The sequence below is a fragment of the Entelurus aequoreus genome, linkage group LG17, assembly GCF_033978785.1.
Source record: "Entelurus aequoreus isolate RoL-2023_Sb linkage group LG17, RoL_Eaeq_v1.1, whole genome shotgun sequence".
In the NCBI taxonomy this organism is placed as follows: Eukaryota; Metazoa; Chordata; class Actinopteri; order Syngnathiformes; family Syngnathidae; genus Entelurus; species Entelurus aequoreus.
Genome location: NC_084747.1, coordinates 23,118,257 through 23,143,877, shown reverse-complemented (window position 1 = coordinate 23,143,877; position 25,621 = coordinate 23,118,257). Strand labels below are relative to the sequence as shown.

The 25,621-nt window shown below is 42.0% G+C and overlaps 3 protein-coding genes across 5 annotated transcripts in view; 1 reads left to right on the top strand and 2 right to left on the bottom strand.

The window, feature by feature from the left end:
* Positions 1–1,419: 1,419 nt before the first annotated feature.
* On the bottom strand, positions 1,420–3,887 carry sdhaf1 (succinate dehydrogenase complex assembly factor 1). Its single transcript, XM_062024146.1, has 2 exons — positions 3,718–3,887; positions 1,420–2,105 (listed from the first exon to the last, which is right to left on the bottom strand). Exon 2 carries the CDS (start codon positions 1,998–2,000, stop codon positions 1,755–1,757), a length of 246 nt encoding a protein of 81 aa, XP_061880130.1. The 5' UTR covers positions 2,001–2,105; positions 3,718–3,887; the 3' UTR covers positions 1,420–1,754.
* On the top strand, positions 3,887–6,966 carry nudt18 (nudix (nucleoside diphosphate linked moiety X)-type motif 18). 2 transcript variants are annotated; one of them, XM_062024145.1, is made up of 7 exons: positions 3,887–4,113; positions 4,423–4,631; positions 5,029–5,139; positions 5,200–5,302; positions 5,365–5,488; positions 5,546–5,670; positions 5,743–6,966. In XM_062024145.1, the coding sequence occupies exons 2-7, from the start codon at positions 4,467–4,469 to the stop codon at positions 6,123–6,125; spliced, it is 1,011 nt and encodes a 336-aa protein (XP_061880129.1). In that variant the 5' UTR covers positions 3,887–4,113; positions 4,423–4,466; the 3' UTR covers positions 6,126–6,966. The 2 variants fall into 2 exon arrangements, with proteins under 2 accessions (XP_061880129.1, XP_061880128.1); XM_062024144.1 differs by having other exon boundaries at positions 3,887–4,631.
* An 8,549-nt stretch (positions 6,967–15,515) lies between these two features.
* LOC133632701 (uncharacterized) overlaps positions 15,516–25,621 on the bottom strand; it is a 19,480-nt gene continuing 9,374 nt past the window's right edge. For both annotated transcript variants that reach the window (XM_062025296.1, XM_062025297.1), the window contains exons 3-4: positions 19,802–19,846; positions 15,516–15,664 (exon numbers count right to left, since the gene is read on the bottom strand). In XM_062025296.1, the coding sequence (XP_061881280.1) occupies positions 15,574–15,664; positions 19,802–19,846 (136 nt within the window). In that variant the 3' untranslated portion in view covers positions 15,516–15,573. The remainder of the gene's footprint in view (positions 15,665–19,801; positions 19,847–25,621) is intronic.

Sequence of the window (25,621 nt, the reverse complement as noted above, 5' to 3'; positions counted from 1 at the left end):
TGTGTTTCACTGTTTCATGGTCATGAGATCAAGGGGGGGTGTTGAGTAAATGTGATCTCATTGTTATTAATGCTGTTTCTGTGTATCATGAGAAGAGAGGCTTGCCGTTGTTGTTATGCGCCTCCAATAGGTTATATACGGTAGTGCCGGCTCATCCGCGCTATCGTCAGGTGATCTCTTCCGGTTCACTGCGCGCCAGGAAATGATGTCACACACAGAAAAGTTCGATGGAGTTGTGTTCTTTTTCCCACAGTGTTTTGTTTCCCGGTGCTGTGAGGCATTGTACTGAACCATTCTTAAAATAAACCATCATCTTTCATATATATACAACTGGAGTATTCATTGAAGATGAATGAAGAAGGAAGAAACCCAACAGAATGTAACATTTATGTATTTAATAGTTTAACGTGATATTTATGTAAGTCAGTTTATTGTGATATTTGTGTATTTAATATAGTTAAATGAGATATGTATGTATTTACTAAGACAACTTAATGTAATTTTTATACATGTAACAATTAAATGTGATATTTACGTATTTAATATTTTAATATATTTGCAGTTAAATGTGAAATTTATGTATTAACTAACTTAGTAAATACATAAATATCACATTTAACTGTATTAAATACATATATATCCCAATAAATTGTCTTAGTAATACTAAGTAAATTTATTGTGATATTTATGTATTTAATATTTTATGGTAATATTTATGTACTAAATACAGTTAAATGCGACATTTATGTATTTACTAAGTCAGTTTATTGTGATATTTATGTATTTAATATAGTTAAATGAGATATGTATGTATTTACTAAGACAACTTAATGTAATATTGATATATGTAACACAATTAAATGTGATATTTACGTATTTAATAGTTTAATGTGATATTTATGTATTTAATAGTTAAATGTGATATTTACGTATTAACTAAGACAATTTGATGTAATATTTACGTACTAAATTCAGTTAAATGCGAAATTTAGATATTTACTAAGACAATTAAATGTGACATTTATGTATTTAATGCAGTTAAATGTGATATTTATGTATTTACTAAGACAAATGTGATATTTAAGTACTAAATAAAGTTAAATATATTTATCTAATTACTAAGACAATTAAATGTGATATGTATGTGTTTAATACAGTAAAATGTGATATTTATATATTTACTAAGACAATTAAATGTGATTATGTATTAATACAGTTAAATGTGATATTTATGTATTTGATAGTTTATTTGTAATATTTATGTACTAAAGTTAAATGTGATGTTTATGTACCAAATACAGTTAAATGTGATATTGATGTATTTACTAAGACAATTAAATGTGGTATTTATGTATTTAATACAATTAAATGCGACATTTATGTACTAAATACAGTTAAATGTGATATTGATGTATTTACTAAGACAATTAAATGTGGTATTTATGTATTTAATACAATTAAATGCGACATTTATGTACTAAATACAGTTAAATGTGATATTGATGTATTTACTAAGACAATTAAATGTGATATTTATGTATTTAATACAATTAAATGCGACATTTATGTACTAAATACAGTTAAATGTGATATGGATGTATTTACTAAAACAATAAAATGTGATATTTACATATTTGACCACCAAATAAATGTGTTTTAATGTGAGGATGAACAAAGGCCAGACATGAACATAAAATGGTGTGATAACGAGTCTTTGTGTGGGTATTCCCGGGTCACATGACCAAGGTGGCAGGTCAGCTGTTCTGCTTCTTGGAGAAGGTGCCCAGCTGTTTGGTGTTGGCGTCCTTCAGCTGCTCCAGCTGCCGCTGACCGCGTCGGTACAAATACTCGATGTGCATCACGTCCGTCTTCTTGATGCCAGCGTTCTCCCTGAACTCGTCTCGGATGCGAGGCAGGAAGCCCGGCTTGTCGTGTCCGGCCCGCAGGAACTGTCGGTACAGAGCCAGGACCTGCTTCTGCAGCTTGCTGTGGCGCGCCATCACGTCTGGCTGCGGCTAAAAGTGCATCACAGGCTGCTGGGGGCGTGGTCACAGGCTGCTGGGGGCGTGGTCACAGAACGCACCACGACGGTGAATGGTCTTCATCTGGAGGAACAAAAGACATCTTTAACGGGGTTTCTGAAGGTATCTAATTTGATGCTTTTTTTAACGACACTTCAATCTAATTAGTTATTATAAATACTCAAAATAATAAGCATTTGACAACGACAATCTTGAATGGTTGACATTAACTTACTCTCTAGTGGATTACAATTGGCTATCAAGATTAAGTTAAACCTGAGATTATTTATTTTGTAGTGGTAGCGGCAGCTGCCCGTTGTGGTGGCTACAGCTGCAATTGCTTTGTTGGTCACGGCAAAAAAATCGTTAACTGCCCGATTTGTGATTAGCTCATAGCAATATTTATTTTTAATACCTCTGGAAATCAAATGTAATGCTTTTAAATGTTATTTATTTTTGCTAAATCTATGTAATACTTTTGACTGAGCCCCATAAGCCCTGTTCAAACAACCACAATCCAAAGTAAGTAAGTTACTGATTTGCTTTGGGGGGTTTTCTGTGGTGGTAGCGGCAGCTGCCAGTTGTGGCTACACCACAAGTTGCTTTGTTGGTCACGGCAAAGAAATGTGGCATTGTTAACTGCTGCCTGCCTTTAATCGCCGACTTGTGACTGGCTAATTGCAATATATATTTTTTAATACCTCTGGAAATCTAATTTAATGATTTTGGAATGCCATTTAAGGCCTTAACTTTTGTCAAATCTAGTTATTGCTTGGAAATGACAACCTGTTTAAACTACTCCCATGTGCCCCAATCAAATGTTAGTAAGTTACTAGTTTGATGCTGTGAATGTGTTGTCTAATTGTAATAAATGCAGACGAGGCGTGTTGGCTGAGTTCTCAATGTTTACTCACACACCCCCGGATTGTAAATAATGTCAATAATTCAATGTATATACTCTGATGATGAACTTGTGTGATGACTGTATTATGATGATAGTATATATTTGTACCATGAATTGATTAAACGTGGACTCCGACTTAAACAAGTTGAAAAACGTATTGGGGTGTTACCATTTAGTGGTCAATTGTACGGAATATGTACTGTACTGTGCAATCTACTAATAAAAGTTTCAATCAATCAATTAATCAACGTTCACTGCTCATAGCCACATTCTAGCTGCCGTCATGGCGACATACAACACTCCACGGGGCTACCGCGCATGCTCGTCACTACTGTTGCATGCTGGGTAGTGTAGTTCTTTATTCCCTAGCTCATAACATCACAGCGAACCAATCCAAGAATGTCCTCAACTGAATTTATATACTAAACAAAAAACCACATTTAATTAAATTGGATTAAATTTAAAAATCCGAATATCAATTCAATTAAATAAATTCCCCATAAATGAAGGACTACGCAGTTTATGAATATATTACATCATTATAACAATCACAAGTTAAAATAATTAGAATTGAGAGCAACAACGAGAGGACAAAAGTACCTTAAAGAGTAACATATTTATAAAAGTGAATGTATAAATGATGATGATGATGCTACATGTTTGCATGGTTTGGTTTAGGACGAATAAATGTTGGAATGTTTGCTGCTCGAATGTTGAACATAATACCGCTGATTGTACACGTAAGACAACAGGCTGAGAAAATAAGAGGCTCGGAGAACAAAAGCGACTCACAGGTTTGATCGTCAGTCAGATGTTTCCGTCTGCAAAGCGAAGACAACAACAACCTTGTTAGCTAACTTAGCCTAGCCTAGCCTAGCATAGCTTAGCTAACGTTGAGCTGGAGGGCGTTGCGGCACCGGAACACATGACGGACCATCAACACGAGCTTCCGGTTGTTGAATTAATAATGACAAAGGCCGACTAAACACTCACACGACAAAGAGCTGGATGAACATGACGATATTTTTTAACCTATAATTTACATATCTTCCATTTTTATGGTTTATGATTTCACGTTTGCATCGCCAAATGTGACACGGAGGCTTTTATACTGGAAATACTCCAAAGTGAAAGCGTGAGCACTTCCTGTTTAGCATAACCGGCTCATCTGTCAAAACAGCAGAACAGGTTTGTTGTCTTCCTTGTTAAAACATTACAACTGTGTAATAATAGCGAATGTAAATATTTATGATATGTCAAATGCACAAAGTAAAATATCTTGAGATGAACACGGCGGTCTTCTCAATATAATTGGCAAAGTTATATTTTGTATGACGCTGCTTTATTGGAAGATTACTTGGTGGCCGCATTGACATGTCTAGTTTTTAACAACGTGGGCGCTCTTTTTTGTAATATTGACTTATGGCGAGTAAAAGTGACACTGTAGAAATTGTGGAAAGTATTTTGTGAGCGGTAGTCGCTGGTGTTGTCCACAAGGGGGCGGCACAGTTGGGACAGCCAGTCACGTGGGTTCCGGCGACATGGAGGCGGAGCTTCGTCAGGTGGAGGAGGAGGTGCAGGTGCTGCTGAGCGGCCAGGGGTCGGAGGTGATGGCGTACGACGACGTGGGCCTGGAGCAGAGCAAGCCCGCCTCGCTGAAGAACAACACCACCTACATCGTCAGCGCCATCATCTTTAACCACAAGGTAGTCTTTGGGAAAACTGCTTCCTGTTTCTATTTACACCTCAAAATAACCTTGTTTACAACAGGTGTGTTCAAAGTGCAGCTTGGGGGCCAGTTTTTTAACCACTATCGTTAGCATTAGCATATCACTGTTAGCATGCTAGTTTGGTGTTTTTTTTGGCTCATTTTTTTGTTACTTGACGCTATCTGTCCAGTGTGCTAACTGCTAGCATTTCAGTTCGGCTTTGGCTCGTCAGCATTCACACAAAATTCCTACCAAATTTGCATTTTCCGAGAAAATAAATTGATACATTGTATTTGTTTTGGAGGTAAAAACTGTGTGTGTGTGTGTGTGTGTGTGTGTGTGTGTGTGTGTGTGTGTGTGTGTGTGTGTGTGTGTGTGTGTGTGTGTGTGTCAGGAGGAGGTGCTGATGGTGCAGGAGGCCAGGAAGGACTGTTACAAGATGTGGTATCTTCCGGCCGGGAAGGTGAAGAAGGGCGAGAGCCTGCGGGAGGCGCTGCTGAGGGAGGTGAGTCCCTATAAGCCCCGCCCCTTTCCATCTGGAGGGCGTGACCTTGGTGCTGTGCAGGTGAAGGAGGAGGCGGGGGTGGAGTGCGAGCCAATCACCCTGCTGCTGATCGAGGAGCAGGGGCCGCAGTGGATCCGCTTTAACTTCCTGGCGGCGGTCACAGGTCTGGTCTTTGTGGGCGGGGCCCCAGGCTGCGGGTAAGTTGACCTGCCGCTGTGCTTCCAGGCGGGGCCGTCAAGAGTCTGTCGTCGGCCGATGAGGAGTCTCTCCAGGCCGCCTGGTGGGACCGAAGCACGGCCCTCAAACTGCGAGGGCGGGACATCCTGAGGCCCATCGAGTGCGGGCTGAAGTACGTGTCACGTGTCACGCCACTCTAGCGTCTTTATGACCCCGCTGCTGCGTTCAGGTACCACCGGGACCCCTGGCACCCCGTCACCTTGCCGACGGACCAGAGCTGCCGCCACACGGTCCAGAGACTGGTCCTGGTCTTCGTCACCTCCGAAGAGCGGGTCTGGATCCTGCTGGTCAAAGGTAGTCCGGCGCCCGCGTGTGTATTCCCGCGCGTCCTCACCCTCTCTCGTCCTCACCCTCTCTCCCCCGCAGCCCCGAGGCTCCACCTCCCCGTGGCGGCGGCGGTCAAGACGCACGCCGTCAGCTGGGCGGCCGACGCGGTGGCGCGGGACGCCATGCCGGCGTGCTACTACGAGCACAAGGTGACCACGCTGGGCGTCCTCGGCCTGCAGCACAACGGGCGCCAGCACGGCAAGACGGACGGCGTGTGCTTCAACGCGCTGGTGGCGTTGAAGCCCGACCGCGCCAAGCGCGACGAGGACGGCGCCGCGCTGCGGCTGCCGTTGCCGTGCCGGCCGCCCGCCGTGGACAACCCTCGCTACGTCTGGCAGGAAGTCCTCCATGCCAGCCTGCGGGGGAAACTCCTGGAGAAGATCAGGAAGACGGCCATCTTGCCGCTGGACAGCCTCTACTGACCCCTGCTGGACGTGCGTCTTTCCCAAGGTGGCTGCTGGTTGAGGGAGCTCCTCATCTTTTATGCCCTTTAGTCCGGATCCTTCTGGGACTGCGTGACAATGTTAGCGCCGGAGGACGACTGCTGGCTCTCTGACACGCCCAGAGACCGGAGGAGATGTGGACCAGGGGGCGGGGCCGCACAGCTGGACGAGCGTGTATCGGACACTTCCGGCTCCCTGGACCACGGGGGTCAAACTCATTTGATACAACCCGCTGATGCCTGCGTCGATAAAGTCAAGTCTTTGAAATATGATCTTATTTTGCAGCTTCCACAAAACTTCTTGTATTTATCTGCTCTGTCGTCCATCAAACTGCACGCTAGAAATGACACATTTTACTGTAACATTCTGGCAGACAGTTGTTACCGTAAAATTTACAGTAGTTTTTACAGCCCATTACTGTAAATCAGGGGTGTCCAAAGTGCGGCCCGGGGGCCATGAGCGGCCCGCAGCTAATTGTTTACACATTCTGGAAATGCTATTGCAAAAATTAAAAAAACATTAAAAAAAAGTGGAATGTGGTGAAATCTAACTCGCAAAAGTTGCAATGTTGACACAAAGTTACCATGCAGGCTTTTTTTTCCTTTTGTCTATCTTTTTTCTTTTTTTGCCATTGCTCAAAAAAAAAAAAAATCAATGTTATAACGAATTATTGACCTATTCAAGGCTCCAAATATTTCACTTTAAAATGTTTTGTGGGAAATATTGCATATATTGTGTGGTTGCCATACAAAAACATCAACATTTTATTTGACAAAAGAGCACAAAACAAACAAAATAATAGTCCAAATGTAAAATGGACAGAAGTTGAGCTCGTAACTTAAGTGTTGAAAGTTAAAAAAAACCTAATAAAAATGTATCACTTTCTGAGTGGGGCACCTTTTGGTTCCCAAATATATTTCATGCGATTTTATTTATCTTTTCACTGTGATTACTCAAAAGTAATAATGAATTAAAATCAATGGTGTCCTGCATTATTGATCTTTTTAAGGCTCTAATTACTTCACATCAAACATTGCTTTCTGAATGTTTTGGGCAGTGGGGGAAATACTGCATATTTTAGTTTTATTATAAAAAAACTAAGTTGTCTTTGACAGAAAAGGCATAAAACCTTTTTGTTTTTTTAAACTTTATACCAACCTGAAGTTGATATACTGTACAGATTTACTGTAAGTGTTATATAAATAAAAAAAATAATAATTTGACTTGTTTTTAACATTTTAATGACTTAGATCGTTTATGGTCCCCGGGAGCCCTAAAGGTAAAAAACAAACAAAATCCATATACTTTGTTATGGTTTGAAAATTCAAACTATCAAAATGGCCCCCGCAGGCTTTCATTTTCCGTGTGCGGCCCTCAGTGGAAAAAGTTTGGACACCCCTGCTGTAAATGGAAAAAACGTACCACTTTTTTTTTTCCACGGTAAAATTCTGGCAACAGAGCTGCCAGTAAAAAAAACTGGTACCGTTTTTACATTTACAGTAATAAGCTGTAAAAATATTAGTTGTAGATTTGATCTTAAAAAAACTTTGCCATTTACAGTAATAAGCTGTAAAGAACACTGCAAATTTTACAATGAAATTATAGCCACCAAGCTGACAGGTTTTTTTACCTTAAAATTTACAGTAGTTTTTACAGCTTCTTACTGTAAATGGACAAACTGTACCACTGTTTTTTGACAGTAAAATTCTGGCAACTGAGCTGCCAGTGAGGAAAAACGTTTTTCCATTTACAGTAATACACTGTAAAAACAACAGATTTCACGTTCATAACAATTTTTACAGTAAAAAAAAAACAGTGCAATTTTAGTAATATGCTGTAAAAACAGCACATTTACAATAAAAACTGTACCACTATTTTTTGACAGTGAAATTCTGGCAATTGAGCTGCCAGCGAAAAAACTCCGGTAGCGTTTTTCCATTTACAGTAATATGCCGTAAAAACAACCGCCGTAGATTTCACGGCAAAAACAATTTTCCCGGAATAAAAGGGCGTTATTTACAGTAATATGCTGTAAAAAAGGCCACATATTTTATGGTAAAATTCTGGTGACCGAGCTGCCATTTTGTTACCGTAAAATTTACAGCCCATTACTGTAAATGGAAAAACTGTACCACTTTTTTTTCCACGGTAAAATTCTGCCACCTGAGCTGCCAGTAAAAAAAACTGGTACCGTTTTCACATTTACAGTAATACACCGTAAAAACAACAGTCGTATATTTTATCTTTAAAAAACTTTGCCATTTACAGTAATATGCTGTAAAGAACACCGCACATTTTACAGTAAAATTCTAGCGACTGAGCTGCCAGTTTTTTACTGTAAAATTTACGGTCGTATTTACAGCCTATTACTGTAAATGGGAAAAACTACCGCTGTTTTTTGACAGTAAAATTCTGGCAACTGAGCTGCCGGTGAGAAAAATAGTTTTTCCATTTACAGTAATACACCAAAAAAACAACAGATTTTACGCTAAAAAACATTTTTACCGTGAAAATTTGCTGTGAAAAAAAGGAAATTTTACGGTAAAATCCTGGCGACTGAGATGCCAGTTTTTTAGGGTAAAATTTACGGTCGTTTTTACAGCCTATTACTGTAAATGGGAAAAACTGTACCGCTGTTTTTTGACAGTAAAATTCTGGCAACTGAGCTGCCGGTGAGAAAAAACTTTTTCCCATTTACAGTAACACACCGTAAAAACAGATTTTACGCTAAAAAAAATGTTAACAGTAAAAATTTGCTGTAAAAAACAGCAAATTTGACGGTAAAATCCTGGCTACTAAGATGCCAGTTTTTAGGGTAAAATTTACGGTAGGTTTTACAGCATTTTACTGTAAATGGAAAAACAATACCACTTTTTTGATGCTAAAATTCTGGCAACTGAGCAGCCAATAAAAAAAAAACTGTTACAGTTTTTACATTTACAGTAATAAAACATAAAAACAGCTATAGATTTTACATTGAAAACATTTTTTTACAGTGAAAAGTGCCATTTACAGTAATATCCATCCATCCATTTTCTACCGCTTGTCCCGTTAGGGGTCTCGTAATATGCTGTAAAAAAAAACACTGTAAATTTAACAATAAAATTCTGGCAACTGAGCTGCCAGTGAGGAAAAACGTTTTTCCATTTACAGTAATACACTGTAAAAACAACAGATTTCACGTTCATAACAATTTTTACAGTAAAAAAAAACAGTGCAATTTTAGTAATATGCTGTAAAAACAGCACATTTACAATAAAAACTGTACCACTATTTTTTGACAGTGAAATTCTGGCAACTGAGCTGCCAGTGAAAAAAAACTGTGGTAGCGTTTTTCCATTTACAGTAATATGCCGTAAAAACAACCGCCGTAGATTTCACGGCAAAAACAATTTTCCCAGAATAAAAGCGCGTTATTTACAGTAATATGCTGTAAAAAAGGCCACATATTTTATGGTAAAATTCTGGTGACCGAGCTGCCATTTTGTTACCGTAAAATTTACAGCCCATTACTGTAAATGGAAAAACCGTACCACTTTTTTTTCCAAGGTAAAATTCTGCCACCTGAGCTGCCAGTAAAAAAAACTGGTACCGTTTTCACATTTACAGTAAAACACCGTAAAAACAACAGTCGTATATTTTATCTCTAAAAAACTTTGCCATTTACAGTAATATGCTGTAAAGAACACCGCACATTTTACAGTAAAATTCTAGCGACTGAGCTGCCAGTTTTTTACTGTAAAATTTACGGTCGTATTTACAGCCTATTACTGTAAAAGGGAAAAACTGTACCGCTGTTTTTTGACAGTAAAATTCTGGCAACTGAGCTGCCGGTGAGAAAAATAGTTTTTCCATTTACAGTAATACACCAAAAAAACAACAGATTTTACGCTAAAAAAAATTTTTACAGTGAAAATTTGCTGTGAAAAAAAGGAAATTTTACGGTAAAATCCTGGCGACTGAGATGCCAGTTTTTTAGGGTAAAATTTACGGTCGTTTTTACAGCCTATTACTGTAAATGGGAAAAACTGTACCGCTGTTTTTTGACAGTAAAATTCTGGCAACTGAGCTGCTGGTGAGAAAAAACTTTTTTCCATTTACAGTAACACACCGTAAAAACAGATTTTACGCTAAAAAAATGTTTACAGTAAAAATTTGCTGTAAAAAACAGCAAATTTTACGGTAAAATCCTGGCTACTAAGATGCCAGTTTTTAGGGTAAAATTTACGGTAGGTTTTACAGCATTTTACTGTAAATGGAAAAACAATACCACTTTTTTGATGCTAAAATTCTGGCAACTGAGCAGCCAATAAAAAAAAAAACTGTTACAGTTTTTACATTTACAGTAATAAAACATAAAAACAGCTATAGATTTTACATTGAATACATTTTTTTACAATGAAAAGTGCCATTTACAGTAATATCCATCCATCCATTTTCTACCGCTTGTCCCGTTAGGGGTCTCGTAATATGCTGTAAAAAAAAACACTGTAAATTTAACAATAAAATTCTGGCAACTGAGCTGCCAGTGAGGAAAAACGTTTTTCCATTTACAGTAATACACTGTAAAAACAACAGATTTCACGTTCATAACAATTTTTACAGTAAAAAAAAACAGTGCAATTTTAGTAATATGCTGTAAAAACAGCACATTTACAATAAAAACTGTACCACTATTTTTTGACAGTGAAATTCTGGCAACTGAGCTGCCAGTGAAAAAAACTCCGGTAGCGTTTTTCCATTTACAGTAATATGCCGTAAAAACAACCGCCGTAGATTTCACGGCAAAAACAATTTTCCCGCAATAAAAGCGCGTTATTTACAGTAATATGCTGTAAAAAAGGCCACATATTTTATGGTAAAATTCTGGTGACCGAGCTGCCATTTTGTTACCGTAAAATTTACAGCCCATTACTGTAAATGGAAAAACCGTACCACTTTTTTTTCCACGGTAAAATTCTGCCACCTGAGCTGCCAGTGAGAAAAAACTTTTTTTCATTTACAGTAACACACCGTAAAAACAGATTTTACGCTAAAAAAAAATGTTTACAGTAAAAATTTGCTGTAAAAAACAGCAAATTTGACGGTAAAATCCTGGCTACTAAGATGCCAGTTTTTAGGGTAAAATTTACGGTAGGTTTTACAGCATTTTACTGTAAATGGAAAAACAATACCACTTTTTTGATGCTAAAATTCTGGCAACTGAGCAGCCAATAAAAAAAAACTGTTACAGTTTTTACATTTACAGTAATAAAACATAAAAACAGCTATAGATTTTACATTGACATTTTTTTTTACAGTGAAAAGTGCCATTTACAGTAATATCCATCCATCCATTTTCTACCGCTTGTCCCGTTAGGGGTCTCGTAATATGCTGTAAAAAAAAACACTGTAAATTTAACAATAAAATTCTGGCAACTGAGCTGCCAGTGAGGAAAAACGTTTTTTCATTTACAGTAATAGACCGTAAAAACAACAGTCGTATATTTTGTCTTTAAAAAACTTTGCCATTTACAGTAATATGCTGTAAAGAACACCACACATTTTACAGTAAAATTCTAGCGACTGAGCTGCCAGTTTTTTACTGTAAAATTTACGGTCGTATTTACAGCCTATTACTGTAAATGGGAAAAACTACCGCTGTTTTTTGACAGTAAAATTCTGGCAACTGAGCTGCCGGTGAGAAAAATAGTTTTTCCATTTACAGTAATACACCAAAAAAACAACAGATTTTACGCTAAAAAAAATTTTTACAGTGAAAATTTGCTGTGAAAAAAAGGAAATTTTACGGTAAAATCCTGGCGACTGAGATGCCAGTTTTTTAGGGTAAAATTTACGGTCGTTTTTACAGCCTATTACTGTAAATGGGAAAAACTGTACCGCTGTTTTTTGACAGTAAAATTCTGGCAACTGAGCTGCTGGTGAGAAAAAACTTTTTTCCATTTACAGTAACACACCGTAAAAACAGATTTTACGCTAAAAAAATGTTTACAGTAAAAATTTGCTGTAAAAAACAGCAAATTTTACGGTAAAATCCTGGCTACTAAGATGCCAGTTTTTAGGGTAAAATTTACGGTAGGTTTTACAGCATTTTACTGTAAATGGAAAAACAATACCACTTTTTTGATGCTAAAATTCTGGCAACTGAGCAGCCAATAAAAAAAAAAACTGTTACAGTTTTTACATTTACAGTAATAAAACATAAAAACAGCTATAGATTTTACATTGAATACATTTTTTTACAATGAAAAGTGCCATTTACAGTAATATCCATCCATCCATTTTCTACCGCTTGTCCCGTTAGGGGTCTCGTAATATGCTGTAAAAAAAAACACTGTAAATTTAACAATAAAATTCTGGCAACTGAGCTGCCAGTGAGGAAAAACGTTTTTTCATTTACAGTAATAGACCGTAAAAACAACAGTCGTATATTTTGTCTTTAAAAAACTTTGCCATTTACAGTAATATGCTGTAAAGAACACCACACATTTTACAGTAAAATTCTAGCGACTGAGCTGCCAGTTTTTTACTGTAAAATTTACGGTCGTATTTACAGCCTATTACTGTAAATGGGAAAAACTACCGCTGTTTTTTGACAGTAAAATTCTGGCAACTGAGCTGCCGGTGAGAAAAATAGTTTTTCCATTTACAGTAATACACCAAAAAAACAACAGATTTTACGCTAAAAAAAATTTTTACAGTGAAAATTTGCTGTGAAAAAAAGGAAATTTTACGGTAAAATCCTGGCGACTGAGATGCCAGTTTTTTAGGGTAAAATTTACGGTCGTTTTTACAGCCTATTACTGTAAATGGGAAAAACTGTACCGCTGTTTTTTGACAGTAAAATTCTGGCAACTGAGCTGCTGGTGAGAAAAAACTTTTTTCCATTTACAGTAACACACCGTAAAAACAGATTTTACGCTAAAAAAATGTTTACAGTAAAAATTTGCTGTAAAAAACAGCAAATTTTACGGTAAAATCCTGGCTACTAAGATGCCAGTTTTTAGGGTAAAATTTACGGTAGGTTTTACAGCATTTTACTGTAAATGGAAAAACAATACCACTTTTTTGATGCTAAAATTCTGGCAACTGAGCAGCCAATAAAAAAAAAAACTGTTACAGTTTTTACATTTACAGTAATAAAACATAAAAACAGCTATAGATTTTACATTGAATACATTTTTTTACAATGAAAAGTGCCATTTACAGTAATATCCATCCATCCATTTTCTACCGCTTGTCCCGTTAGGGGTCTCGTAATATGCTGTAAAAAAAAACACTGTAAATTTAACAATAAAATTCTGGCAACTGAGCTGCCAGTGAGGAAAAACGTTTTTCCATTTACAGTAATACACTGTAAAAACAACAGATTTCACGTTCATAACAATTTTTACAGTAAAAAAAAACAGTGCAATTTTAGTAATATGCTGTAAAAACAGCACATTTACAATAAAAACTGTACCACTATTTTTTGACAGTGAAATTCTGGCAACTGAGCTGCCAGTGAAAAAAACTCCGGTAGCGTTTTTCCATTTACAGTAATATGCCGTAAAAACAACCGCCGTAGATTTCACGGCAAAAACAATTTTCCCGCAATAAAAGCGCGTTATTTACAGTAATATGCTGTAAAAAAGGCCACATATTTTATGGTAAAATTCTGGTGACCGAGCTGCCATTTTGTTACCGTAAAATTTACAGCCCATTACTGTAAATGGAAAAACCGTACCACTTTTTTTTCCACGGTAAAATTCTGCCACCTGAGCTGCCAGTGAGAAAAAACTTTTTTTCATTTACAGTAACACACCGTAAAAACAGATTTTACGCTAAAAAAAAATGTTTACAGTAAAAATTTGCTGTAAAAAACAGCAAATTTGACGGTAAAATCCTGGCTACTAAGATGCCAGTTTTTAGGGTAAAATTTACGGTAGGTTTTACAGCATTTTACTGTAAATGGAAAAACAATACCACTTTTTTGATGCTAAAATTCTGGCAACTGAGCAGCCAATAAAAAAAAACTGTTACAGTTTTTACATTTACAGTAATAAAACATAAAAACAGCTATAGATTTTACATTGACATTTTTTTTTACAGTGAAAAGTGCCATTTACAGTAATATCCATCCATCCATTTTCTACCGCTTGTCCCGTTAGGGGTCTCGTAATATGCTGTAAAAAAAAACACTGTAAATTTAACAATAAAATTCTGGCAACTGAGCTGCCAGTGAGGAAAAACGTTTTTTCATTTACAGTAATAGACCGTAAAAACAACAGTCGTATATTTTGTCTTTAAAAAACTTTGCCATTTACAGTAATATGCTGTAAAGAACACCACACATTTTACAGTAAAATTCTAGCGACTGAGCTGCCAGTTTTTTACTGTAAAATTTACGGTCGTATTTACAGCCTATTACTGTAAATGGGAAAAACTACCGCTGTTTTTTGACAGTAAAATTCTGGCAACTGAGCTGCCGGTGAGAAAAATAGTTTTTCCATTTACAGTAATACACCAAAAAAAAAAAAAGATTTTACGCTAAAAAAAATTTTTACAGTGAAAATTTGCTGTGAAAAACAGCAAATTTTACGGTAAAATCCTGGCGACTGAGATGCCAGTTTTTTAGGGTAAAATTTACGGTCGTTTTTACAGCCTATTACTGTAAATGGGAAAAACTGTACCGCTGTTTTTTGACAGTAAAATTCTGGCAACTGAGCTGCCGGTGAGAAAAAACTTTTTTCCATTTACAGTAACACACTGTAAAAACAGATTTTACGCTAAAAAAAAGTGTTTACAGTAAAAATTTGCTGTAAAAAACTGCAAATTTGACGGTAAAATCCTGGCTACTAAGATGCCAGTTTTTAGGGTAAAATTTACGGTAGGTTTTACAGCATTTTACTGTAAATGGAAAAACAATACCACTTTTTTGATGCTAAAATTCTGGCAACTGAGCAGCCAATAATAACAAAAAACTGTTACAGTTTTTACATTTACAGTAATAAAACATAAACACAGCTATAGATTTTACATTGAAAACATTTTTTTACAGTGAAAAGTGCCATTTACAGTAATATCCATCCATTTTCTACCGCTTGTCCCGTTAGGGGTCTCGTAATATGCTGTAAAAAAACACTGTAAATTTAACAATAAAATTCTGGCTACTGAGCTGCCAGTTTTTTACCGTAAAATCTACGACTATGCAAAATAAACTCAAACTATAAGCAACTGTTATTTTGACGGTGTATTACTGTAAGCAGAAAAATAGTAGCACTGTTTTTTGACGCTAAAATTCTGGCACCGAGCCGAATAAAGTCCATCCTATCCTGAGACGCTTTTATTGTGAAGGAGCTCTTGTTGAGCTGATGACAATGTGGCAATGGGAAGACTGGTGGAAGGAAAGCTGACATGTTTCAGGACATGGGGAACATTTATTGAGTTAAAGCTTCATCTGGTGGACAAGAGGTTCCTTCAGGTTCTTCAGGTGCGTGTTGCGCTTCTCCAGGTGAGTTAGCCACTCCCCGCGCAGCCTGGCACAGGAAGACAACATGCTAGCTGTTAGCTCTGCGCTTTCACGTCCAAATTAGTCAATTGCCTTTTTTTTTTTTTACATGAATTGCTCAACGTTGCAGTGATAAGAATGTCAGATAGTTCAAATTAATTGGAGAACATCGCGCGTGCCAGTCTCTTTATGTAGAGACAGTGTATTGCATTTTTCCCATCATGCATTGTAATACATTTAAATGCGTGTATCTTTGGACTTTTTATGATGCATGGACGTTTTTTTTTTTATCGTATCCACAAAGTTCAGTGTTATGTGTGACCATGTATGTTGACTTTTTGTGTTAGGCGCATTTGTTTTGGCACCATGACTAGGGAAGGTTGCCTGGATTGGGTCATAGGAGTAAATGCTGCGCTGTGTCCACTGCGAGCCACAATTCATGGTCATTGCCCTGCATTACTCACGCCATCTTGTACAAAATAGCAGCAAATAGAATGTTAGATATTTTAAATTAATTTGAGGACACTCCACACGCCAGATTCATGTTCATATGTAAATATTGCATTCATATCATTGGATAATAAAAGTATGTAAAAGTTGGACTTCTACCTTGTTTACTTCCGTGACGACCTCTTTAAAGTTTTGTAATCAATCAGAAATATCAAGCAGCTAAAATTAGGCAAACATGGATAAGTGTGGAGAGTGTTTTCCGTTTTCCCATTATCCCTTGTTCTAGATTTATGTAGAATATATTATATAGAATATATTTATATAGAATGGGCGTATTTTAAACAATTTTATGATGCATGGACATGTTTTTTAATAGTATCCACAAAGTTCAGTGTTATGTTTGTGCATTTATGTTGACTTTTTGTGGGGTTTTTTTTGCGCCATGACTAGGGAAGGTTGTTTTGGAAAGGATCATATTGCTTTAAAGGGCTAAGGATGCGTTCAGGCGTGGTGGGACAGGACGTGAGTCCATCAGGTGTTCACAAGTTCTGGTCTTCCATGTTAGCAACCTGAGTCCCCCCCCCCCCCCCCCCCAGCCGGCCCCCGGGCCCTCAGTCAGCTGTCCCCACTGTGTCCTCGGCAGATTCCCTTCAAGCGCTGCGGATTATTCCATTTGTTCTGTCAGTGGCTGCTAATCCGGCGTGACGCAGGCGACAACGGCGAGACGCTGTAAATGTTCTCACGGCCTCGCGGATCAACGCCGGCGTTGGCGAGGTGACGAGCGACGGTCAGCCGGCTCCTGTAGGGGAAGTCTGTTGTGGACGCCTCAGTCCACTGGACCGAGACCAAGTCGGACGCCAAGGTCTCATTGGAAGGATGCTAACTTTAGCGAGCTAGCGCATTGCCTTAGAAGGCGGTGCTAGCTGCTGTTTTTATTAGAAATATGTCCCCCCCCCCCCCATCAGTCATCACCTGGCAGGCGGTCGCTGCTACTCGAGAGCGACACGGCATGACAGAGGATTAGTAATGGATAGTGCTAGGATTAGCGTGGGGTGGATGGCGGAGGTGGCGCCGAGGTTAGCGCGGGACGGAAAAGGGCGCGGGGGGGTCTTGTACGTTAAACGAGCCCATGACTTAAAGATGACAAATCCATGTCAATAACCAAACTTGTTCAAGAAAACCTTTTTTTGCTTCTTGGTCGGAAGGAACAGGAAGTTGCGAAGCGAGGTGGGTCGCATGAACAAAGGCACTGGCAGGAAGTGACCACTGTCAATCAGGTAACAACAAACAGGAACAACAAACAGGAAGTTGCGAAGCGAGGTGGGTCGCATGAACACAGGCACTGGCAGGAAGTGACCACAGTCAATCAGGTAACAACAAACAGGAACAACAAACAGGAACAACAATCAGGAAGTTGCGAAGCGAGGTGGGTCGCATGAACACATGCACTGGCAGGAAGTGATCACTTTCAATCAGGTAACAAACAGGAAGTTGCGAAGCGAGGTGGGTCGCATGAACACAGGCACTGGCAGGAAGTGATCACAGTCAATCAGGTAACAACAAACAGGAACAACAAACAGGAAGTTGCGAAGCGAGGTGGGTCGCATGAACACAGGCACTGGCAGGAAGTGATCACTCTCAATCAGGTAACAACAAACAGGAAGTTGCGAAGCGAGGTGGGTCGCATGAACACAGGCACTGGCAGGAAGTGATCACAGTCAATCAGGTAACAACAAACAGGAACAACAAACAGTAACAACAAACAGGAAGTTGCGAAGCGAGGTGGGTCGCATGAACAAAGGCACTGGCAGGAAGTGATCACAGTCAATCAGGTAACAACAAACAGGAAGTTGCGAAGCGAGGTGGGTCGCATGAACACAGGCACTGGCAGGAAGTGATCACAGTCAATCAGGTAACAACAAACAGTAACAACAAACAGGAAGTTGCGAAGCGAGGTGGGTCGCATGAACAAAGGCACTGGCAGGAAGTGATCACAGTCAATCAGGTAACAACAAACAGGAACAACAAACAGGAAGTTGCGAAGCGAGGTGGGTCGCATGAACACAGGCACTGGCAGGAAGTGATCACAGTCAATCAGGTAACAACAAACAGGAACAACAAACAGTAACAACAAACAGGAAGTTGCGAAGCGAGGTGGGTCGCATGAACACAGGCACTGGCAGGAAGTGATCACAGTCAATCAGGTAACAACAAACAGGAACAACAAACAGTAACAACAAACAGGAAGTTGCGAAGCGAGGTGGGTCGCATGAACAAAGGCACTGGCAGGAAGTTATCACTGTCAATCAGGTAACAACAAACAGGAACAACAAACAGGAACAACAAACAGGAAGTTGCGAAGCGAGGTGGGTCGCATGAACACAGGCACTGGCAGGAAGTGACCGCAGTCAATCAGGTAACAACAAACAGGAACAACAATCAGGAAGTTGCGAAGCGAGGTGGGTCGCATGAACACATGCACTGGCAGGAAGTGATCACTTTCAATCAGGTAACAACAAACAGGAAGTTGCGAAGCGAGGTGGGTCGCATGAACACAGGCACTGGCAGGAAGTGATCACAGTCAATCAGGTAACAACAAACAGGAACAACAAACAGGAAGTTGCGAAGCGAGGTGGGTCGCATGAACACAGGCACTGGCAGGAAGTGATCACTCTCAATCAGGTAACAACAAACAGGAAGTTGCGAAGCGAGGTGGGTCGCATGAACACAGGCACTGGCAGGAAGTGATCACAGTCAATCAGGTAACAACAAACAGGAACAACAAACAGTAACAACAAACAGGAAGTTGCGAAGCGAGGTGGGTCGCATGAACAAAGGCACTGGCAGGAAGTGATCACAGTCAATCAGGTAACAACAAACAGGAACAACAAACAGGAAGTTGCGAAGCGAGGTGGGTCGCATGAACCAAGGCACTGGCAGGAAGTGATCACAGTCAATCAGGTAACAACAAACAGGAACAACAAACAGGAAGTTGCGAAGCGAGGTGGGTCGCATGAACACAGGCACTGGCAGGAAGTGATCACAGTCAATCAGGTAACAACAAACAGTAACAACAAACAGGAAGTTGCGAAGCGAGGTGGGTCGCATGAACAAAGGCACTGGCAGGAAGTGATCACAGTCAATCAGGTAACAACAAACAGGAACAACAAACAGGAAGTTGCGAAGCGAGGTGGGTCGCATGAACACAGGCACTGGCAGGAAGTGATCACAGTCAATCAGGTAACAACAAACAGGAACAACAAACAGTAACAACAAACAGGAAGTTGCGAAGCGAGGTGGGTCGCATGAACAAAGGCACTGGCAGGAAGTGATCACAGTCAATCAGATAACAACAAACAGGAACAACAAACAGGAAGTTGCGAAGCGAGGTGGGTCGCATGAACACAGGTACTGGCAGGAAGTGATCACTGTCAATCAGGTAACAACAAACAGGAACAACAAACAGGAAGTTGCGAAGCGAGGTGGGTCGCATGAACCAAGGCACTGGCAGGAAGTGACCACTGTCAATCAGGTAACAACAAACAGGAACAACAAACAGGAAGTTGCGAAGCGAGGTGGGTCGCATGAACACAGGCACTGGCAGGAAGTGATCACTGTCAATCAGGTAACAACAAACAGGAAGTTGCGAAGCGAGGTGGGTCGCATGAACCAAGGCACTGTCAGGAAGTGACCACTGTCAATCAGGTAACACTACCAAGTTTGGTTGCGCCACCTTGTTGTCTGGCGGTGGATTCTCTGCCTGGAGCGAGAAGACAAAGTCAAAGCGAAGAAATTGTGTAAAAAAAAGGGCTAATCTCGCTCCTTCCTCTTGTTGTTATCTTTGTCTGACTTTCCTCATACTTGAGTCCTCCTTTGATACCAAGTGTGTGTGTGTGTGTGCGATTGTGACAAATAAAGCTCCTTGAAAGTCGCCTTGTGCGCTCACCCTTTAGAGCACTGCTGTCACTTCCTGGCACTAAAGCTGCAGAAGAGTTCCCCTCAGGTTCCTCTGTGTTTACATGTTCACACTATTTTCTTACACTTTATGAAACATTCCTGACATATTCCTTGGTTTTCTGAGCTTATTGTTACTTGTTCAATGTGATTGTACTCATTTGTTTACATTGACTATTCTTGACTATATTTACATTTGAAATAAGAATGTTTACATTTAATATATATCGCTCCTCATCCTTATTTTCCATAAGTCATTAAAAAAAATATCAGTTATATCGCGATACAGTTTTCAGCCGTATGGCCCCTGCCCTAGTTCTTGTTCTTCTTGTCCCGTAAAAGTCGTAAGACCGGAAGATCGGCGCTAGTGATGGACGGCTGGGCAGCGCTTAGATAGCAGTAGCCTGCCTCCGTAGCCCCCACTCCCTCCCCTCTGTTGCAAGTCTTGTGGATTCTATGCAACTGGTTTACGTGTGCTATGGCTTTTGAGGTTTTTTCCTCAATAGCCCTGGGAGTCCAGCCTTGGACTGAATTTTTTTTTTTACCTACCTCCCCCAATGTTTACCTGTTTTCCACCTTTTTAAAGGGCGCCTTGTTAGAATAATTGTAAGTTATCACAAAAAACTTTGTAATACATTGTGTTCCTGACAAGAAGACAAAAGGACAGGGGCTGTCTTTGAAACGTACCAAGAAGAATGCTCGTAAAACTCCACTGGGACTTCAAAGTGGACAGATAGAAGGATCTGCCCAACTTCCAGAGGAACTCTTTTTGAAGTATTTTACAAACTCTTTTTGAACTACTTCATGGAACTCTCTTTGAACTGTTTTATGGAACTCTTTTTGAACTATTTTACGACCTCTTCTTTTGAACTGTTCGGTAACCAAAGGCAACGCTGTTTACGACCCACTTCCCTCTGGAAGCAGCTGTGGTCAGGTGGGGGGAGAAAGTCAAATAAAGAAGGAGTGCAATCTTTTGGCAGAGCATGGTTGAAGACTGTACAGAGAGTACAGTGGCCGTGTCTCTCCTCAATATATTGAGTCCAAATTGATCTATGCCTCGGTTTATTCTTTGCCTCTTGTCTTGTTTAATAGATGTCATCAGTAATTGAACCTGACACGCCTCATTTCCATTTCTTGTATGTCTTGTACATGTGAAGAATTGACCGTAAAGTTGACTGATAACGGCCAATCGTCTATCATGCTTCAACCGTTCTTTGTCGCCACCCGATGGTCAGCTCATGCCTTGACCGTCGACGTCATACTGGTTGTGAATCTTAGAACTCGCATTTCAATTCGATTTAGATTTTTTGGGGCTGATTTCATTCAAAATCGATTCAAAGTGATTCTGGCAATATGGTTTTTGGTTTATGGCAGAACCTTGATTCACGAACCCCTCTATTTGAGAACTTTTTCGCTTTACAAACTTTTTGGCCTGGTGCAGGTTTTTTGCCCTTTTGCGACCTGCATCAAGTTTCTTCATGCCCGTGTGAAGAGTGCAATTCCGAATATTTCATACCCGACGCAGGCCTCTTTCGCATGAGGAAATAAATCGGATATATATCAATGCTTCCGCGCTCTGGTCGCATTCGTCCGACCAGAACGTCACCAAAACAGCGTTAATTATTTGCCAAAATAGCAAAATAAATAACTGACAAAAGAGCAGGAAACGTGTGAAAATAAAATGTTATAGGAACTCAGGTGAATGTTCCATCACTCCCCGCCCACAGACACAAATATCAAAGCAAAATATCTGGTAAAAGTGCCAGAGCCAAAGCACTTTCTTCTTCATCTATGACATCATGCGGGTCACATTGCATTCACATTAGATTCACATTTTGTCGTGAAAAAGATGGGATTTGACAAAAAAGTCTGAATTGGACATCCGACCCTTAGATTGCTTCTGAATACGTACGCTTCATTCATTCATTTTGTGTGCCGCTGGCAGCCATTTTGTGCTTGAAGACACTGAGGAAGCGAGTATTAATTGTGATGAGAAGGGACTTTTCTGGACAAACATGCCAAAGCGGCAGAGAAGACCACCTCTCAGCTCACCAGAGGTTCTTTGCCGATGTTAATGTACTCTAGTGCTTCTCAATTATGTTCCGCCCAGCCTGAATTGTACTTTTATCGGATCGGAAAGAAAACCAGTGGTATCGCACATCACTTGTCGTAGCAAATGTCCAACAAACTGCGAGAGCCAATTTCCTTTGTGATCTCCTACGCGCAATAATTCCCTACACAAAATGTTGACTTTGGCTACGTTCACGCGGCTGGGTAGGGTGTCCCATTCGGCTGGGTAGGGTGTCCCATTTGGCTGGGTAGGGTGTCCCATTTGGCTGGGTAGGGTGTTAGGATCCGCTGCTCGGATCACAGTTTTACAGTTTAGTGTCACGTGTGTTTTGTTTCTGTTGCCATGACGGCAGATTTTGCTCACCTGCCTCTGGTTAGCGTTTCGGGACGCGCACCTGTTGCCCGAGCGCTAATCAGAGGGCTATTTAGTCTTCGCCCGGGCAGCACTCTGCCTGGCTTCCTAGTTTGTTCTCATGCAACAGCTGACGACCACTTTGCTTCCTGCTAGCTCTCATGCTAGATTATTTTGCTTGCTAGCTCCCATGCTAGTCGTTTTTGTTTTTCCCTTGTCTGATTTAGTTCTAAAATAAATCATTTTTCTACCTGCAAGCTGTGTCCGAGCCCGTCTGCATCCTTGGGAGAACACCACCGCACCACGATGCGACCCGGTCTTAACAGTAGGAAGCCAGCAAGAAGTTCTCCCGCAACGAGCACGTCGGAGGAGAGGGACGAAGGTGCGTGGATGGTGTTGCGAGCGATGGAGGCGGAGACTCTCCGCTATTCCCCTTCGGAGCGCCAGGACCTGATATGGGGTCCTAACGGAAGGTTGGTACCAATCCACTCCGTTTGGCCCGAGGACATCGCCACACCTCCGCACCACCGGACGCGTCAGCGAAGACGGAAGCCGCCAACGAGGTCTTCACTTCGCTGCAAAGACGCGCCACCCCCACAGACTCCTCCACCGGTACACAGTAAGCAATATTCAGCCCAAGATTCCCCTCCTCAAATGTTTGGCAACCCAATTGACCACTTTGCCAAACATTTCACCGATTGGGCTGTCAGTCAGCTAGAGACCCACACGGATGACGTCATCCCGCCCACTTTGGATGACGTCATAGACAAAGACTTTTTTAGACATCATGTCAATTCTTCCTGCCAGCCATTTTCAAGTAACCTTAACTCTGCGATTAATCATTATCAGGACATTTTTTTAAGGACTAAATCTAGTCAGTCCCAGTCTCAAGTGTGGGGTGACAATAGACAGTTTGGACAATTTAGAGGAGAGGATTCAGCCCTCCCCCCGACCTCCCTCCGCCCACCCTTGAAGACGGTTCCAATCCGCAAGGAGCGCGTCTGGGATCCGCTTTTTGAGGGGGGGGCTAGTACTGGGAGCTGTGCGAGTGGGGTGGCACAACGGCGTGCTAAGCCGCAACCTCCTGCTCGGCCACCGCCACCAGTCCGACGGCCTGCTAAGCCTCAACCGCCAGCTAGACCACCTGCACCTAAGCTAGCGCCAAGGCTAAGGCTAGCACCAGCTCCACCACAGGTACCAGTACCTGCACCTCGGCTGGTTCCCACACCAGTACCTGCACCTCGACTGGTTCTCACACCAGTACCTGCACCTCGACTGGTTCTCACACCAGTACCTGCACCTCGGCTGGTTCCCACACCAGTACCTGCACCTCGGCTGGTTCCCACACCAGTACCTGCACCTCGGCTGGTTCCCACACCAGTACCTGCTCCACGGCTGGTCCCCGCACCAGTACCTGCTCCACGACTGGTTCTCGCACCAGTACCTGCTCCACGACTGGTTCTCGCACCAGTACCTGCACCACGGCTGGTTCTCGCACCAGTACCTGCACCACGGCTGGTTCTCGCACCAGTACCTGCACCACGGCTGGTTCTCGCACCAGTACCTGCACCACGGCTGGTTCTCGCACCAGTACCTGCACCACGACTGGTTCTCGCACCAGTACCTGCACCACGGCTGGTTCTCGCACCAGCACCTGTACCACGGCTGGTTCTCGCACCAGCACCTGTACCACGACTGGTTCTCGCACCAGCGACTCCGGCTGCCACGACAGCGACTCCGGCTGCCACGACAGCGACTCCGGCTGCCACGACAGCGACTCCTGCTGCCGCGACAGCGACTCCGGCTGCCACGACAGCGACTCCGGCTGCCACGACAGCGACTCCGGCTGCCACGACAGCGACTCCGGCTGCCACGACAGCGACTCCGGCTGCCACGACAGCGACTCCGGCTGCCACGACAGCGACTCCGGCTGCCACGACAGCGACTCCTGCTGCCACGACAGCGACTCCGGCTGCCACGACAGCGACTCCGGCTGCCACGACAGCGACTCCGGCTGCCACGACAGCGACTCCGGCTGCCACGACAGCGACTCCGGCTGCCACGACAGCGACTCCTGCTGCCACGACAGCGACGACAGCGACTCCTGCTGCCACGACAGCGACTCCCGCTGCCACGACAGCGACTCTGGCTGCCACGACAGCGACTCCCGCTGCCACGACAGCGACTCCGGCTGCCACGACAGCGACTCCCACCGCTTCCACGGCGACATCTCAGCGACCTCGAGTGGTCCGGCGGCGCAAGCGGAAAGCAGGTCCCCGCTTGCAGCCCTCGAGGACTCAGAGGCTGCTGAAATTCTGGCGCCACTCACGCCCACCTTCTCGGCGGCCACGAATGTGGCCTTACCATGGTCGCCCGCCTCGCCCGCCTCGCCAGCGGTGGCGGCGTTCCATTCGCCGCCGCCACCTGACCCTTCCCCGGTGGATTCGGGGACACGTGGCCTGGCGACCCACCACCAAGTCACCCCCCCGCCCGCCCTTGACTCGTGAACTATTGCTTGTTTTTTTTTTTGGGTTCCAGTTGTTTTTTTGTTTTCAAGGGACATCTGGAATCTGTCCTTTTAGGGGGGGGTACTGTTAGGATCCGCTGCTCGGATCACAGTTTTACAGTTTAGTGTCACGTGTGTTTTGTTTCTGTTGCCATGACGGCAGATTTTGCTCACCTGCCTCTGGTTAGCGTTTCGGGACGCGCACCTGTTGCCCGAGCGCTAATCAGAGGGCTATTTAGTCTTCGCCCGGGCAGCACTCTGCCTGGCTTCCTAGTTTGTTCTCATGCAACAGCTGACGACCACTTTGCTTCCTGCTAGCTCTCATGCTAGATTATTTTGCTTGCTAGCTCCCATGCTAGTCGTTTTTGTTTTTCCCTTGTCTGATTTAGTTCTAAAATAAATCATTTTTCTACCTGCAAGCTGTGTCCGAGCCCGTCTGCATCCTTGGGAGAACACCTCGCACCACGATGCGACCCGGTCGTCACATAGGGTGTCCCATTCGGCTGGGTAGGGTGTCCCATTCGGCTGGGTAGGGTGTCCCATTTGGCTGGGTAGGGTGTCCCATTTGGCTGGGTAGGGTGTCCCATTTGGCTGGGTAGGGTGTCCCATTCGGCTGGGTAGGGTGTCCCATTCCGATTGTTTTGGTCAAATCC